Here is a 16831-nt window from a genome sequence, read left to right on the forward strand (position 1 = left end):
TTCAAATAACCAAAATAAAGCTAAACTCCATCGGATGGTGACCAAACTTAAGCCAACTGGAACTCTCGCTGTTGCTCACCGGAGTACACCCAATAGCCAACCATGAAAGCCAACGGCAGAATGTGAACAGTCTGGCTTCGGTAATTAAATCACCACTCAACTTTGATGTTCTGAGTCGGTGAGCCACGAACCTCATAGCAATGGAGACAGCGCCACACTCTCCGACACTGTGTAGAGACCGCCAGAGGGCCCCGGCCAAACTACGCCCCGCTGAGAATTCCTCAGCGCTCCACCCCAACCGACCTACTGTTACACATAAGCAGTGAGATAGCACTAAAATAACCTAAAATAACTGAGCAGTCGACATCACAAGCTACACACAGCTTCACGAACACGTGTACGAAGGACTAGACGATACTAACGGCAGTGACTGTGCAACAATAAGGACGAATCACGAGTCGGGACACGCAGGCAACCAATAAGCGATCGCCTTCCAACATACACGTCGTCCGACAAGACGACCGACCAACAACCACTCAAGTGATATGAATCGGCAACCGGTGAGCGGGTGATGGCTTTTGGGACCTCACTGCAGCCGCGCCCCGACTGAACTTCTGCCGCGTCCTAAGTCAAACACTGCCAGGACCGAACTACACTGCTAGCGCCTCCCAACTCACAGGCAGATCCCAAACAACTCAAACCGGAATGTAACAGCAGTCAGCAAAGATAATACGCCAGGGACTATATCGATAAGCGCTGCTGCTGTCGTTCACGGCCAGGCAAGGCGGTAACTCAGTGACCCCAGTAATTGAAATTAACATAACGAGGGGGTTGTACAGTAACAACAGGATGTCGAATGACATACGGCATGAGCCACGAACGGCTCAGTTGATAAGAAGGAGGAAGATTTTTTTTTTTTATTCGTAGAACAGGTCAGTTTTACTGTTTGAACTGGAAGAACGGCGTCTTTTACAACGATCAGAGCAAACTCACCTCTTTCTAGTGCTTGGAGAGGGAATGGAGGCAAAGTTTGAAACTTCTTTGTCATAAGCCTTTGAATCTTTCTTCATATGATTAGATTTATTAACACATTATATTACTGACAAATATACAACTAATAAACAAGTACTAATAAACTACTGTGAGACTATAGAAGTGCTGTTTACTTACAGGAAAACGCGGAAATTTCAACGAACCGAAGGAACCCCAAGGTCGCGCTTGCGTTTGAGGAAGTGCTAGACTCCATCGGGTCGAGGGGAATATTTCAGAAGAGGCTCAGCATCGTCTTCAACTGCGTCGGACCATGTCTAAATATGTTGAGTGTAAATGTTTTCTATCTCGCAATGCAGACGCCTGACCACTGGTGCCATGTTCCTGGCAGGGAATGTGCCAATCTAACGCTGGAGGAGTGGAAGAATATTACAATTCCTAGGTGAGATTCACTTCGAAACGTGCGTCATAGCATTGCCAACACCTCATATACACTCCTGGAAATTGAAATAAGAACACCGTGAATTCATTGTCCCAGGAAGGGGAAACTTTATTGACACATTCCTGGGGTCAGATACATCACATGATCACACTGACAGAACCACAGGCACATAGACACAGGCAACAGAGCATGCACAATGTCGGCACTAGTACAGTGTATATCCACCTTTCGCAGCAATGCAGGCTGCTATTCTCCCATGGAGACGATCGTAGAGATGCTGGATGTAGTCCTGTGGAACGGCTTGCCATGCCATTTCCACCTGGCGCCTCAGTTGGACCAGCGTTCGTGCTGGACGTGCAGACCGCGTGAGACGACGCTTCATCCAGTCCCAAACATGCTCAATGGGGGACAGATCCGGAGATCTTGCTGGCCAGGGAAGTTGACTTACACCTTCTAGAGCACGTTGGGTGGCACGGGATAAATGCGGACGTGCATTGTCCTGTTGGAACAGCAAGTTCCCTTGCCGGTATAGGAATGGTAGAACGATGGGTTCGATGACGGTTTGGATGTACCGTGCACTATTCAGTGTCCCCTCGACGATCACCAGTGGTGTACGGCCACTGTAGGAGATCGCTCCCCACACCAAGATGCCGGGTGTTGGCCCTGTGTGCCTCGGTCGTACGCAGTCCTGATTGTGGCGCTCACCTGCACGGCACCAAACACGCATACGACCATCATTGGCACCAAGGCAGAAGCGACTCTCATTGCTGAAGACGACACGTCTCCATTCGTCCCTCCATGCACGCCTGTCGCGATACCACTGGAGGCGGGCTGCACGATGTTGGGGCGTGAGCGGAAGACGGCCTAACGGTGTGCGGGACCGTAGCCCAGCTTCATGGAGACGGTTGCGAATGGTCCTCGCCGATACCCCAGGAGCAACAGTGTCCCTAATTTGCTGGGAAGTGGCGGTGCGGTCCCCTACGTCACTGCGTAGGATCCTACGGTCTTGGCGTGCATCCGCGCGTCGCTGCGTTCCGGTCCCAGGTCGACGGGCACGTGCACCTTCCGCCGACCACTGGCGACAACATCGATGTACTGTGGAGACCTCACGCCCCACGTGTTGAGCAATTCGGCGGTACGTCCACCCGGCCTCCCGCATGCCCACTATACGCCCTCGCTCAAAGTCCGTCAACTGCACATACGGTTCACGTCCACGCTGTCGCGGCATGCTACCAGTGTTAAAGACTGCGATGGAGCTCCGCATGCCACGGCAAACTGGCTGACACTGACGGCGGCGGTGCACAAATGCTGCGCAGCTAGCGCCATTCGACGGCCAACACCGCGGTTCCTGGTGTGTCCGCTGTGCCGTGCGTGTGATCATTGCTTGTACAGCCCTCTCGCAGTGTCCGGAGCAAGTATGGTGGGTCTGACACACCGGTGTCAATGTGTTCTTTTTTCCATTTCCAGGAGTGTATCACACTCTGTACTGCAACAGTAAAGGAGGCTTAACGTGCCATTCTTTCTGAGCGCCCCAATCACTTCTCTCCTTCCTAAAAATACAGCTCTCATTTCTCTTTCTTGTTTCTGGTAACTCGATCTATTTTCCCAAATCCCACTTACACAGATCAGATTGCACATACTCATATTTTCCATATCCCTATGATCCTGGATGAAAAGGAAAAATTGATTAGCATTCTGATAATGATCATCTCTCCACCTCAACTGTCATATCAATACTCCTATAATACGCTTTGAAACTCTTCGAAATTATCGTTACGCCGTCCAGCAAGAATCGTTTGAGGCAGCCACATAAACGAGATGCGAATCAGTTCAGTAGTACTGTAGGAATTGCACCTCAAAATAATACACCCGTAAAAGTGAGTAGGATTTGTAAAGCCAGATTGGCTAAAATTTTCCATATTTAGTCTACTGTGCTTTTCATCATCTTATTCTGCTTTACACCAGCATGCTTTTATAAATATATGTCCAAATTCTTCAGGTGTTTCACACGTATGAGTTGAGGCACACTTCTGCAATACTTTTCGCCATCCAAATAACAACATACAAATTTTATATTACAACTACAAGACCTCCTCGGTAGAAGACCAGATAGCTCCAATCACGTCTGAGGATGAATGCTGTGTGTTGAATTTTTAAATACTTGAACTTTTTTAGAGATTGGTCTGTTATCAAAACGTGATAATTCCTCAAGAATGTAATGACCACCATCGTCAACCTGAAATGTAAACTTAACTTTTTCCTTATTGTCTATTTATCCATCTCAATACTTACCATAATCACTTTGAAACTCTTTTGTATGCCGAGTAGTAACGTAGCATGACTTGAAATTGGTGCTTGGGTGTACGTAACTTCCTCCTGACCAGTTACGACCTCTAGCTTTTCTGACATATCTGTCTTATTCCTCTCACATTCTTCCCCTAAATTTTAAAAATCATTTTGTAACTATATTAGTTCATCAATCAAAAGCTTGAATTGACTCTTCTTCAGAATTAGGTAGATTGTTATTAACTCCCCACTTAACTCATCATTTAAGTGAGTACACAGTTCAGGAAGGTTCCCCTTTAAAGTCTTTGCTAGTACTCTTTAGGCTCTGTACTGGCACTTCTCTTGCTCTAACACTGGATTACTGCTCCTTTGAAATATTTTCTATTGGTTCCTTCAACTTACATGTATTCTCTTTCTGTCTGTTACACTCTCTTTTCTTTTATAAATCCTTGCTCAATGCATATTACCACCCATCAATTTTACAAATTACGGTTGTTGATTTGCTATAAGGGACATTAAGAGTGAAGGGGCATCAGTTTATCCTGGGATATCCTTTTGTTACGTGTCACAATCCTGCTGTGTCCCTTGAGAATTAGTTAAATTTGTACTAATAGAAATTTAAATGTCACATTAAGACGTGGAGGCAGAAGTCAGCTTATCATGTTAGACGTATAGCAGTCCAATAAAGGAATAATGACGTCACCTAATTTCATTGTATAGGCTTCACTGTAGCCACCAGAAACGATTTTTCTAGAAAGCCCGCTACTGCATTAATAATGCTTCACATTACTGTCCTACAGCATTACGTTTACTTTTTCCCCCATTCAGTTATTTATCTATTTCATCTTTTCATTTCATCAACTTGTTCTTCTATATTACGGTTTGATGACTAAGTGTCATGACATTTGGGATTCAAAGTGATGGTGTACTGCTACCATCAAATGTCTTCAGGTGGTTTAGCTGAAATTTTAGTTACCCACATCAATGCTTCACAATTACTACCACTACTATTCTTCTTATTAATAATATTAATATTAATTTGGGAAAAGTATACTTTTGCCATAAACTGTACAACTGCATATTTATTCTCTAACGGTTTCACTATTACAACCATCTTCATACGACAATAACAGCGTATATCAATGGATCAAAATTGAAAATGTACATGACTGTCCCATTTCTGCAATTGTCCTAAGATACAGAACATTGACATCGACTTTGTTCAGACAGACCCCTACGACAGTTGTGTAAGTTCTACAATAGACTGCTGGGTCATATTTGACAAAAATATATTTTTCACACTTTGTTATACGCTTTTTCACTTGTGTAAAGATACTTGTAATAACTGTAGGTAGAGAACATATATACAACTGTACAGCTGACGATACAAATACGCATTCTTAAAAAAAAATTAAGAGCCGTAGACAGACACCTACCGATACGTTTCATGTCATAATTATATTGCTTCTACTAAATACTGCTTCCTGCAGGAATGCACCATTGAAATTATTAGTATTTAAGAACTTCCCCTAAGACGTATCATTTGTATGAGATGGTGATATCCAAGATACCATTGTAAAAACTGTATCGACGTTCATATATGAATTGACTTTTTAGGCAGTGTCTAAATTTTCAATTCGAAAGGAAGAAATGTTTTGCTTAGCTGCCGCTTATTGCATCTCACTGAACTTTGGCATGCAAAACAAAAAACTAACGATTTCATCATACTCTTCCCTTTATGTTTTCTGATATTCGATACAGACGTTGGCATTTCGTTTCTCATCTCTCATGATTTTGGCGTTGTCTGTTTAGAAAGTGGTAGTGTTGTTTTTTCGTACTTTCGCAATGAAGAGGTAATTACTGTCGCAGAGTAGAAGAGGTTTCCATATTGCATCCATCTTCAAAGGATATTTACAGTATGGTGATTAAAACGCTCATCATCACATACGTTTCCTGCATTTTCAGAATATCAAGTTCTAGTGTTTCTGAATTTTTCTTCGCTTTCGTGAACGCTTGCTGCAGTTGCTTCGTGCCTTGCCACTTTCGTACGTGCATTCTGATGTGCCTCTATATGTGTGTTATCAGTGATAGCATGCTCATCGATTGATTAATGTCAGAATTATCACCCTCCGTTCCGCTCCCAGCTTCTGTAACATCTTATATCACATTTCTCCCACGAATAGGCTCTTATGTCTAATGTGCAGTCAATCAACCTTACCAACAGTTGCTCCTGGTTAACACTTTTCGATAGTAAGTTGTACAAGAAGTCTATAGCCGCCATTTTCCCTTATATAATCATGAGCTTTGTATCTGGGATGTGGTTCCCACGCAAAAAATACGCAATACGACCGCTTACGATCACATTAAGGCGAACGTACTTTAGCCTTCCAATTGCCATTGAACATTTCACAGCAAACATTTTCAGACCATTCTTCTCTGACAAGGGGAGGCCCCCAATTGTGAAATTTAGATTCGATTCATACTGCGCATAATAAAAGCTCATGGCCAGAGGTGTAATGTGGCAAAGCACCAAGATGCACTTCTCAGCCGTTGTCGAGAATATCGACAGTTAAAAGAAACCGTTGCGGTGAAATACTCTCTACGATTAATGATTTTCTACAGCGTCATAGCGCAGCGGTAAGCGCTGGGGTTCGTAATCCGAAGGTCGCCGGATTGAATCTCGCGCCATGCAATATTCTTTTATTATTAGTTTTTTGCAATTCTAATATATATATATATGTATATATATATATATATATATATATATATATATATATATATATATATAAAACTATTAATGAATTGCTTATGCATGTTGGTGAAGGCGGTCGCTCTCCAATTGTACCGCCTCCATTTTTCCGTTTGTTTAAAAGGGTGTACCAAAGCTGTCCCGTCCGCACTGATTTTCGACGATGTTATAAGTTGCGCTTACCGCTGCACCACCACGCTGTAGAAAATTACTAATCGTGGAGAGTATTTCACCGCAACGGTTTCTTTTAACTGTCGATTTTCTCGACAACGGCTGAGAAGTGCATCTTGGTGATTTGCCACATAACACCTCTGGCCATGAGCTTTTATTATGCACAGTATGAATCGAATCTGAATTTCACTATTGGCGGCCTCCCCTTGTGAGATTGTAAACTGTCTCGTTTAAGCTACCACTTCGAACACTAAATTACTGACAGAACGGCTGTAATAAATTACAGACTTCCGCTGGTTGCAAGACAAGAAATGAGTAAGTTAATAATACTGTGCTAACGGAACCATCAGTATGATTAAATTTTGGAGACTGAAAAGTGTTCCCGAATATTCGTTCAAGCGCTTGGTAGTGAGTACATTTAGTATACACGCAGTTCCCAGCGTATTTCATTTTAGGACCTGGCACTTCATTATTAAGGAGCTTTGCATCATACAGCACCAATTTCAGAACGAAATTTTGAAGTTTCGCTCCTCGAGGAAGACATGTAACCTACAGTTCGGATGACATTTTACATAAATCTAAATACCATTCCGCAGTAAAGAACGTACTCGAATTCACAAATCTGTAGAGGACTCCCGCTCGCCTTATTGTCCAAGCAAGAAGTGAACATTGCCACACTGCTTTATCAGTCGTTGAGAAACTTTGCTCTTCGTGAAAGATAATGATAAACAGTCATCTGTTCTGTACATCACTGTTTGAAGCCACGTCGGACTTTACAGAAAATGTCTAAACATGAGGCCAGTTCATATGGTACTACATTGCTATATTGTCTATGATCCCTAATTGGCGAATACTCAGATAATCTTACAAAGAATAGCACCTAGCACTAAATCGCAACAGAGTTCAAATTTCATTACGGCTGGTCCTCAGTCATGTCTTTCAATGTACATTAACGGAAAAAATGCCGAGTACCATCGTGGATCATTACCCACGTGTAACTGTCGGTCTCCTCCAGTTGGCTGGATTAAGTCATCTCCACAGTCCGTTGAAGGCAACAGCATACTAGATCCAATAGAATGACACCTAGCAAACCATTACGCAATCCAAACTGATGAACGAGCTGATGATAGTTTCTCGTTTTCTATGGCTGATTTTATGTAACAGTTTGTACGAATTCAAAAAGTCATATGTATGTGGATTCTGTCAGTTATCCCATAGTTCGTACTAGGAAATCGCTAGATTCGCAGGAAATATTTCTTTCGAAATTTTATGCTTCAGTTATCATTCACTAAAATTTCATTTTAGCTATTTTCGCTTTGATTTCAGTGTTGTTATTTTGGAGCCTTCTATGCTACTTGATTAAAAAATGTCTGACCTCACACAGGGCAGGCAATTCGTTCAGCAAGTGCCTAATGTACAACCAGAGCGATGGTGTCAACTGGAACAGTGTAGAACCCGTCAAGTGTCAACACGGCTGGGATTACGACGACACGTGGTTCTCTCTGACTGTCCCTTCTCAGATGAACTGGGTCTGCGAGAACCAGAAGTATGCCAACGACGTCTTGTTCTACGCCCAAAACATCGGAGTGGCTCTGAGCCTGCTATTCGGATACATAGGCGACATGTAAGCAATCAGTCTGTGAGATTATAGCCGTCTTATTCATGTTGCCTTTATAATGTAATCATTTAATGGGTATTGAACTATTAATGACATTCGTTGTTTAATGTGTGCCTGTTTTATGTGTGCCTCAGTAATTAATAACGAAAGAATTTGATTTTAATGTAAGTTATAGTTGTATAAAAAATTAAAATTACATGAAAGTAAAATATAGATCATTGCAATATATTTGTCAGTCTCAGATCAAACAGATACTCCAATAACCGGAAGAAACTACTTAGTATGTCATTTAACTTACTTTTATTATGTTTGGTTCCGTAGGCCCCCCCTATGAACCATGTACCTTGCCGCTGGAGTGAAGGCTTGCGTGCCTCAGCGATACAGATGGCCGTACCGTAGGTGCAACCACAACGGAGGGGTATCTGTTGAGAGGCCAGACAAACGTGTGGTTCCTGAAGAGGGGCAGCAGCCTTTTCAGCAGTTGCAGGGGCAACAGTCTGGATGATTGGCTGATCTGGCCTTGTAACAATAACTAAAACGGCCTTGCTGTGCTGGTACTGCGAACGGCTGAAAGCAAGGGGAAACTACAGCCGTAATTTTTCCCAAGGGCATGCAGCTTTACTGTATGGTTAAATGATGATGGCGTCCTCTTGGGTAAAATATTCCTGACGTAAAATAGGCCCCCCGTTCGGATCTCCGGGTGGGGACTACTCAAGAGGACGTTGTTATCAGGAGAAAGAAATCTGACGTTCTGCGGATCGGAGCGTGGAATGTCAGATCCCTTAATCGAGCAGGCAGGTTAGAAAATTAAAAAAGGGTATTGGATAGGTTAAAGTTAGATACAGTGGGATTTAGCGAAGTTCGGTGGCAGGAGGAAGAAGACTTTTGGTCAGGTGAATACAGGGTTATAAGTACAAAATCAAATAGGGGTATTGCAGGAGTACGTTTAATAATGAATTAAAAAATATGAGTGCGGGTGAGCTACTGCAAACAGCATAGTGAGCGCATTATTATAGACAAGATAGACACGAAGCCGACGCCTACTACTGTAGTACAAGTTTATATGCCAACTAGCTCTGCAGATGATGAAGAAATTGATGAAATGTATGATGAGATAAAAGAAATTATTCAGATAGTGAAGGGAGACGAAAAATTAATAGTGATGGGTGACTGGAATTCGAGTGTAGGAAAAGGGAGAGAAGGAAACATAGTAGGTGAATATGGATTGGGCGTAAGAAATGAAAGAGGACGCCGTCTGTTAGAATTTTGCACAGAGCATTACTTAATCATTGCTAACACTTGGTTCAAGAATCATAAAAGAAGGTTGTATACATGGAAGAATCCCGGAGATACTAAAAGGTATCAGATAGATTATAAAATGGTTAGACAGAGATTTAGGAACCAGGTTTTAATTTGTAAGACATTTCCAGGGGCAGATGTGGACTCTGACCACAATCTATTGCTTATGAACTGCAGATGAAAATTGAAGAATCTAAAATAAGGTGGGAATTTAAGGAGATTGGACCTGGATAAACTGACTAAACCAGAGGTTGTGCAGAGTTTCAGGGAGAACATAAGGGAACAATTGACAGCAGCGGGGGAAAGAAGCGGAGGTTATCGGTATAAGCCCTGGCGTATTATCTTTGCTGATTGCTGATTGCTGACGGCCTTGTGAGAGCCAGTCCTGAGAAAACTGTACCATCTGGTGAGCAAGATGTATGAGGCAGGCGATCTACCCGCAGACTTCAAGAAGAATATAATAATTCCAATCCCCAAGAAAGCAGGTGTTGACAGATGTGAAAATTACCGAACTATCAGTTTAATAAGTCACAGCTGCAAAATGCTAACGCGAATTCTTTAGAGACGAATGGAAAAACGGTGAAGCCGACCTCGGGGAAGATCAGTTTGGATTGCGTAGAAATATTGGAACACGTGAGGCAATACTGACCTTACGACTTAACTTAGAAGAAAGATTAAGGAAAGGCAAACCTACGTTTCAAGCCGTTGTAGACTTAGAGAAAGCTTTTGACAATGTTGACTGGAATACTCTCTTTCAAATTCTAAAGGTAGCAGGGGTAAAATACAGGGAGCGAAAGGCTATTTACAATTTATACAGATACCAGGTGGCAGTTATAAGAGTCGAGGGGCATGAATGGGAAGCAGTGGTTGGGAAGGGAGTGAGACAGGGTTGTAGCCTCTCCCAATGTTATTCAATCTGTATATTGAGCAAGCAGTAAAGGAAACAAAAGAAAAATTCGGAGTAGGTATTAAAATCCATGGAGAAGAAATAAAAACTTAGAGGTTCGCCGTTGACATTGTAATTCTGTCAGAGACAGCAAAGAACTTAGAGGAGCAGATGAGCGGAATGGACGGTGTCTTGAAAGGAGGATATAAGATGAACATCAACAAAAGCAAAACGAGGATAATGGAATGTAGTCGAATTAAGTCGGGTGATGCTGAGGGAAATAGACTAGGAAATGAGACACTTAAAGTAGTTAAGGAGTTTTGCTATTTGGGGAGCAAAATAACCGATGATGGTCGAAGTAGAGAAGATATAAAATGGAGACTGGTAATGGCAATGAAAGCGTTTCTGGAGAAGAGAAATTTGTTAACATCGAGTATAGATTTAAGTGTCAGGAAGTCGTTTCTGAAAGTATTTTTATGGAGTGTAGCCATGTATGGGAGTGAAACATGGGCGATAAATAGTTTGGACAGGAAGAGAATAGAAGCTTTCGAAATATGGTGCTACAGAAGAATGCTGAAGATTAGATGGGTAGATCAAATAACTTATGAGGAGGTATTGAATAGAATTTGGGTGAAGAGGAGATTGTGGCACAACCTGACGAGAAGAAGGGACAGGTTGGTAGGACATGTTCTGAGGCATCAAGGGATCACAGATTTAGCATTGGAGTGCAGCGTGGATGGTAAAAATCGTAGAGGGAGACCAAGAGATGAATTCACTAAGCAGTTTCAGAAGGATGTAGGTTGCAGTAGGTACTAGGAGAGGAAGAAACTTGCTCAGGATAGGGTAGCATGGAGAGCTGCATCGAACCAGTCTCGGGACTGAAGACCACAACAACAACAACAGTTCCGTAGGCCCAAAAAGGCGAGCATAGCTCCTCGGCCAAGGAACGAGTCTGCACTTGTAATTAACATAAATGAAATAAAATGCAGTTAAACCATATCCAGATGACAAGTGGTGAGTCTGCATGGTTCTGACTTCGGGTAAATTCTGGGAATAGACAGAGAATGTAATAAGAGGCAGAAATACTGTTACGGATATATGGTCAGTTATTTCTATTTTCTTATTTAGAGACACTTTTCCTATTGTTTCATGTTTGCTTCGTTTCTGGCTTTTCAGTTTCCTTCCTAAGTTCTAAGGTGATGTTTTCTTATCAGGGTTGTCTTCTGTTGTGTAACTGTTTGGATAGAGATTACTTATTAGTTAATTGGTCTTGAGCACCTATCCCCAGTAAACAAGTGCAAAAATCATTTCTGGATTGAAAATCTATTTCAGTAAGACTTTGCATTTTCTTAAGATTGTATTAATAAAAAAGATCTTATCTTTCTCACTTTCCATGCTAGTCACATGACTGTCGTTCTCATTTTCTGCTACTTCTCTGATACTGCCGCCATTATTGTACTCATCGTAATGAAGTGCACTATCTTCCGGAACAGGTGTTGTAACGCTGGTCAGTCTTCCACAGTGAAACGAAATTTTCTCAAAAGAGCCTGCTCCCTGAAGATGTCCATGTACCTTTTCAAAAAGCCTTACCGTTCGGAATATGTCTATTAGGAAATATTTCAGCATACAGCTGTTTGGCTTCAGACTCAATGCCACCCCATACATAAGGTGCCCATCCGTCATGCGCTTATCAGGATAAATTTTAGTACACACTGATGCGTCATTCGTTTCGACACTCCAAATTAAACACATTACCAGTTTGTATTTGCCAAACACTCCTTTATTACAAACACATGCTGTTAATGAAACCAAGAGTAGCACAATTATAATAAAAGGCACCTGGCCTACAGAACCAGCAGCAGTACTCAGAATGAAACAGTAATACATTTTGATATGGCAGACCCAAATCTTTCAAAATTTACTCAAGCAATTTTCACTAATTAAAGCAATGTTCTTAAAACCCCATTAATAATATTTAACTAATATAACTGAATGCTTCCATATCAATTTCTAAAATTGTTTCCATTGGCTACAATTCAGTAATTATAAAAAATGAAAGTATTATCAGATTAATGCACTCAACTAAGCTTCTCTTTATTATCACTCAAAGGTACGAGGTTCACATACCTTTTCATGGCCAGAATACAGGGTGATTCAAAAAGAATACCACAACTTTAAAAATGTGTATTTAATGAAAGAAACATAATATAACCTTCTGTTATACATCATTACAAAGAGTATTTAAATAGGTTTTTTTCACTCAAAAACAAGTTCAGAGATGTTCAATATGGCCCCCTCCAGACACTCGAGCAATATCAACCCGATACTCCTAATCGTTCCACACTCTCTGTAGCATATCAGGCGTAACAGTTTGGATTGCTGCTGTTATTTCTCGTTTCAAATCATCAATGGTGGCTGGGAGAGGTGGCCGAAACACCATATCCTTAACATACCCCCATAAGAAAAAATCGCAGGGGGTAAGATCAGGGCTTCTTGGAGGCCAGTGATGAAGTGCTCTGTCACGGGCTGCCTGGCTGCCGATCCATCGCCTCGGGTAGTTGACGTTCAGGTAGTTACGGACAGGTAAGTGCCAATGTGGTGGCGCTCCATACTGCTGAAATATGAATCGTTGTGCTTCTTGTTCGAGCTGAGGGAACAGCCAATTCTCTAACATCTCCAGATACTGTAGTCCAGTTACAGTAGCACCTTCGAAGAAAAAGGGACCAAAAACTTTATTGGCTGAAATGGCACAGAAAAGCGAACAAATGTACAACTAAATGAAACTTTATAGCTCCCTTAATTCGCCGACAGATAGTGCTTAGCTCTACCTTTTGTCGTTGCAGAGTTTTAAATTCCTAAAGTTGTGGTATTCTTTTTGAATCATCCTGTATAATAATCGAATATTAAATAGGCTTGACATTGAGACATTACAATTTTTACACACTGAAAGGTGCTACCAGATAGAGGAGATTCACGGACGAGAAGGATATATGGAGCTATATTCAACTTTGGGGTAGAATTAAGCTTCCAGAAAACCATAACGCTCCACCGGAAGGATGGAATTGGAGGACACTAACAACTTAGCCAAAGACACCGATCCATGTCCTTAAATTTCCCTCTTCCACCGTAATGCCCCGATCGGAGTTTGCTCACGGTGACCATTGCCAATTATCTGAAACATAAACACATCAGCGGAAGACAACATTCTGGCGCATCAGATATACAAACATATCTCCCCAACTGGTTATAAATAAACCTTTAATTATACACGGCACCAATGAATCCAAGTCTGACTAATCTAGAAGAGCACTTCCCTAGTAACGGCTTTCAATATTTGATTAGCGAGTTCTCTAGAACAACGAAATAAAATAATAACATAGGAACCGGAAATAGGAAAATTATTTCAGATCGCTCTTGAACGTCAGGCACTGACTTACGTACTATTTGGTATGACTTCTAGCTACTCACTAGGAACGGCTTCATGACTATCTGTTGTGCGTAGCTAGCACTCCCAGACCAAGTACAGTGACAAATAACTGAAACAACCATGGTAGTTTTCAATGCACTCTGGTACTCGATTAACATGAACAGAATTCACCAAGAAACAATTCACGACTCCAGTTACTTCACTTTTGAGTAACATGTAACAGACGGGAAGGAAATCTGTTTTTCAAATCTCCAGTAAATCCCAGTGACTATCGACAGCGGATCTGAATTCAAACGGCGAAATACACCGCAATAGCTGCCCACGCTCCTCCGTCGTACGGGCTCGGTCACTCCCCAGCGCCACACGTCACTGTCGCTCACACAGCTGATACCCGGACGCAAGCCCCTGCAGAGCTCGCTCGCCGCAGTTAAATAGCCACGTCGGAGTATCACCTCTCTGGCGGGGCGCGGGTGGCGAATAGGGGGGTCCCAACCAGCCTTGCTGACGCACTTGAATAATTTGAGGTCACGGCGCTCGTATCTGGTCGCAAATCTCGTGTCCACCTGTCAAATGGCTCTGAGCACTATGGGACTTAACTGCTGTGGTCATCAGTTCCCTAGAACTTACAACTACTTAAACCTAACTAACCTAAGGACATCACATACACCCATGCCCGAGGCAGGATTTGAACCTGCGACCGTAGCAGCAGAGCGACTCCGGACTGGAGCGCCTAGAACCGCACGGCCACCGCGGCCGGCCACCTGAGTCAGTTTAAGCTCAGGTAGCGGGGCACCTCCTAGTCTATTCCGCCGTTTTCTTGGCGGAGGTTGAGCTGGTGCGTTGCTGGTGCCATTCTCCATCGATTGTCATCCCGATCGTTGTCAGTCGATTTTCGACGCCTGCTTGTCTCCTTCGCATCTCTGGTGGATGGCTATCCATTTATTCTGTAAATTAAAGCAGGACCATGGACCTACTACGCTGTCGTTGCAGGTGAAGAAGTGATATTCCGACGTGGCGGGGTCCAGGTGACGAATAAGAGGGGTCCTAACCAGCCTTGCTGACGGACTTGAACGAATTAAGATAGCTCTCACAGACCAAACAGACTCCACAATATCATTCATAAACCCACCATATTTCATTTATCACGTTTCCAAATTACATCATTCTTGAATCGTAAATCCTGACCACGGTCAGAGCACTGATCGTTGACCAGACAATCAGCCCAAATGGAGAGTCTTCTAACGATAGAATCCACCGTCTTGGAGACACAGCATCGTGGATCCGAGAAAAGACACTACTCGGATACGGTGGGGTGTCACTTAAAAGATTGTGGTGAGTCGGAGCACCTGGCAGCCCAACAGACAAACGGCAGACAGAGACTTAAATTCAGAAAACCCGTAAAAACCTCTTTCTTTGCAACATTAAATACATATTCAATAATGAAAACTGGTAAACTGAAACGCTTAACAGACGTAATGATTCAATACAAAATTTTACTAACAGCCCTTCAGCGACTTCGAAATGTAGTTCAGGACCCATTTGAATACGGGGTATACCGTCTCTACAAAGTAACTCCAAGGAAAGTAGTAATAAAATGTATCCCGCAATTTCTAATCAGATTTCTGGTTCATAACATCATATTAGACTCAGTGGAAGACTTCTAGTCGAACTCTCCAAGAATGGCAACCTTATGAATCAAAATACTTAACAAAATATGTAGACATTAATGGCCATGCCCGCAACAAATGACAAAAGCGTGAAAGATAAGGAATGAACGGAAATGCTTTCGGAAAAACTGGACCAAATGATATCAAACATTGGCGACAGCCATATTAATATCCTGCTTGGAGATTTCAATGGTAAAACTGGGAAAGAAAGAAAAGATTGCACTATTGTTGGTAAATGGCCAGTTCATAAACTCAGAAACAAGAATGGTCAAAGACGAAGCTTTACACTGCTGATTGGTGCATGTAAAATCGCATCGACGGGTGAGACCCTGCAAATCCGTGACCTAGGAACTATACGATTGACAATGCTGTTTATGGCACTGGTGAAACTCCAGCCGAGAGGCGACTGCATGTTAGAGTTGGGAAGAATAGTTTGTCAGCAAAAGGCATATTTCCTGGAAAGATAGAGCCACAGGATTGGACAACGGTGAGAAAGAACGTGTCTGGTGAGGCCCAAGACAAAAACAACGATCGCTGCAAGAAGTCTTCCGTGAGTTGAAAAGCCGTGAAATATTGTTTCAGCCTATGTAAGTAGGTTTCCCAGACCTCTTTAGCGTCATTAAAGGGTGGAAACGGCGGCGGACGTGGGAAAGCATTGGACACCCGAGAGCTTGGAAGCTGTTTTGGTAACGCGTCCCGGGCACCGACTTTGTCCGTTAGCAACTGCAGCGACTGTTGTAAGACGTCAAACTGCGGCTGTTGCTGCCGCATGAGCTGCTGCTGTTGCTCCAGAAGACAGACCAACTTTGCCTCAAAGCTAGCAACTACCACCGTTTACCTCGTCACCAAAGATGTTGTAACCTGGTGTCACCGCTACCAGAACGGTCGTGGGGTGGCCGAGAAAGCGCGGGGGACCAAACAGAGAGGGCCCTCGAACAAACAAACGAACGGAAAGGACAGACACGAATCAACGACGGACGATGGAGATAGACCTTACGACGACAACACACAAGAAGCAACGGAGTGACAGAGGCAACCAAACGAAGCCAAGACGTCCACTAGTAATGAAAACGAAGAACGGTAAACACGCTGTCTGTTGTCGAGGCGATATGTCAAAGCTCACGCAACTATAAGACTCACTGGCTGAGCGAGAGGCAGGCGCTTAAATAATCTATCGGAGGCGCCGCTGGAACCACGTATTCCACTGTGGCGCCCTCACACTAAATGCGGGCCTGGAGGCGCGCGCCGCTACAGCTTACGGCGCGATGGTGAAGAGACCTCTAGGGGTCTTCGACG

General features: G+C 43.0%; 1 protein-coding gene across 1 annotated transcript in view; it reads left to right on the top strand.

The window, feature by feature from the left end:
• The first annotated feature begins 1313 nt into the window (after positions 1-1313).
• LOC124788477 (carcinine transporter-like) overlaps positions 1314-16831 on the top strand; it is a 114400-nt gene continuing 98882 nt past the window's right edge. The window contains exons 1-2 of the mRNA XM_047255747.1: positions 1314-1432; positions 8023-8262. Coding sequence (XP_047111703.1) covers positions 1314-1432; positions 8023-8262 — 359 coding nt within the window. The remainder of the gene's footprint in view (positions 1433-8022; positions 8263-16831) is intronic.

This window comes from Schistocerca piceifrons, chromosome 3 (assembly GCF_021461385.2).
Source record: "Schistocerca piceifrons isolate TAMUIC-IGC-003096 chromosome 3, iqSchPice1.1, whole genome shotgun sequence".
Taxonomy (NCBI): domain Eukaryota; kingdom Metazoa; phylum Arthropoda; class Insecta; order Orthoptera; family Acrididae; genus Schistocerca; species Schistocerca piceifrons.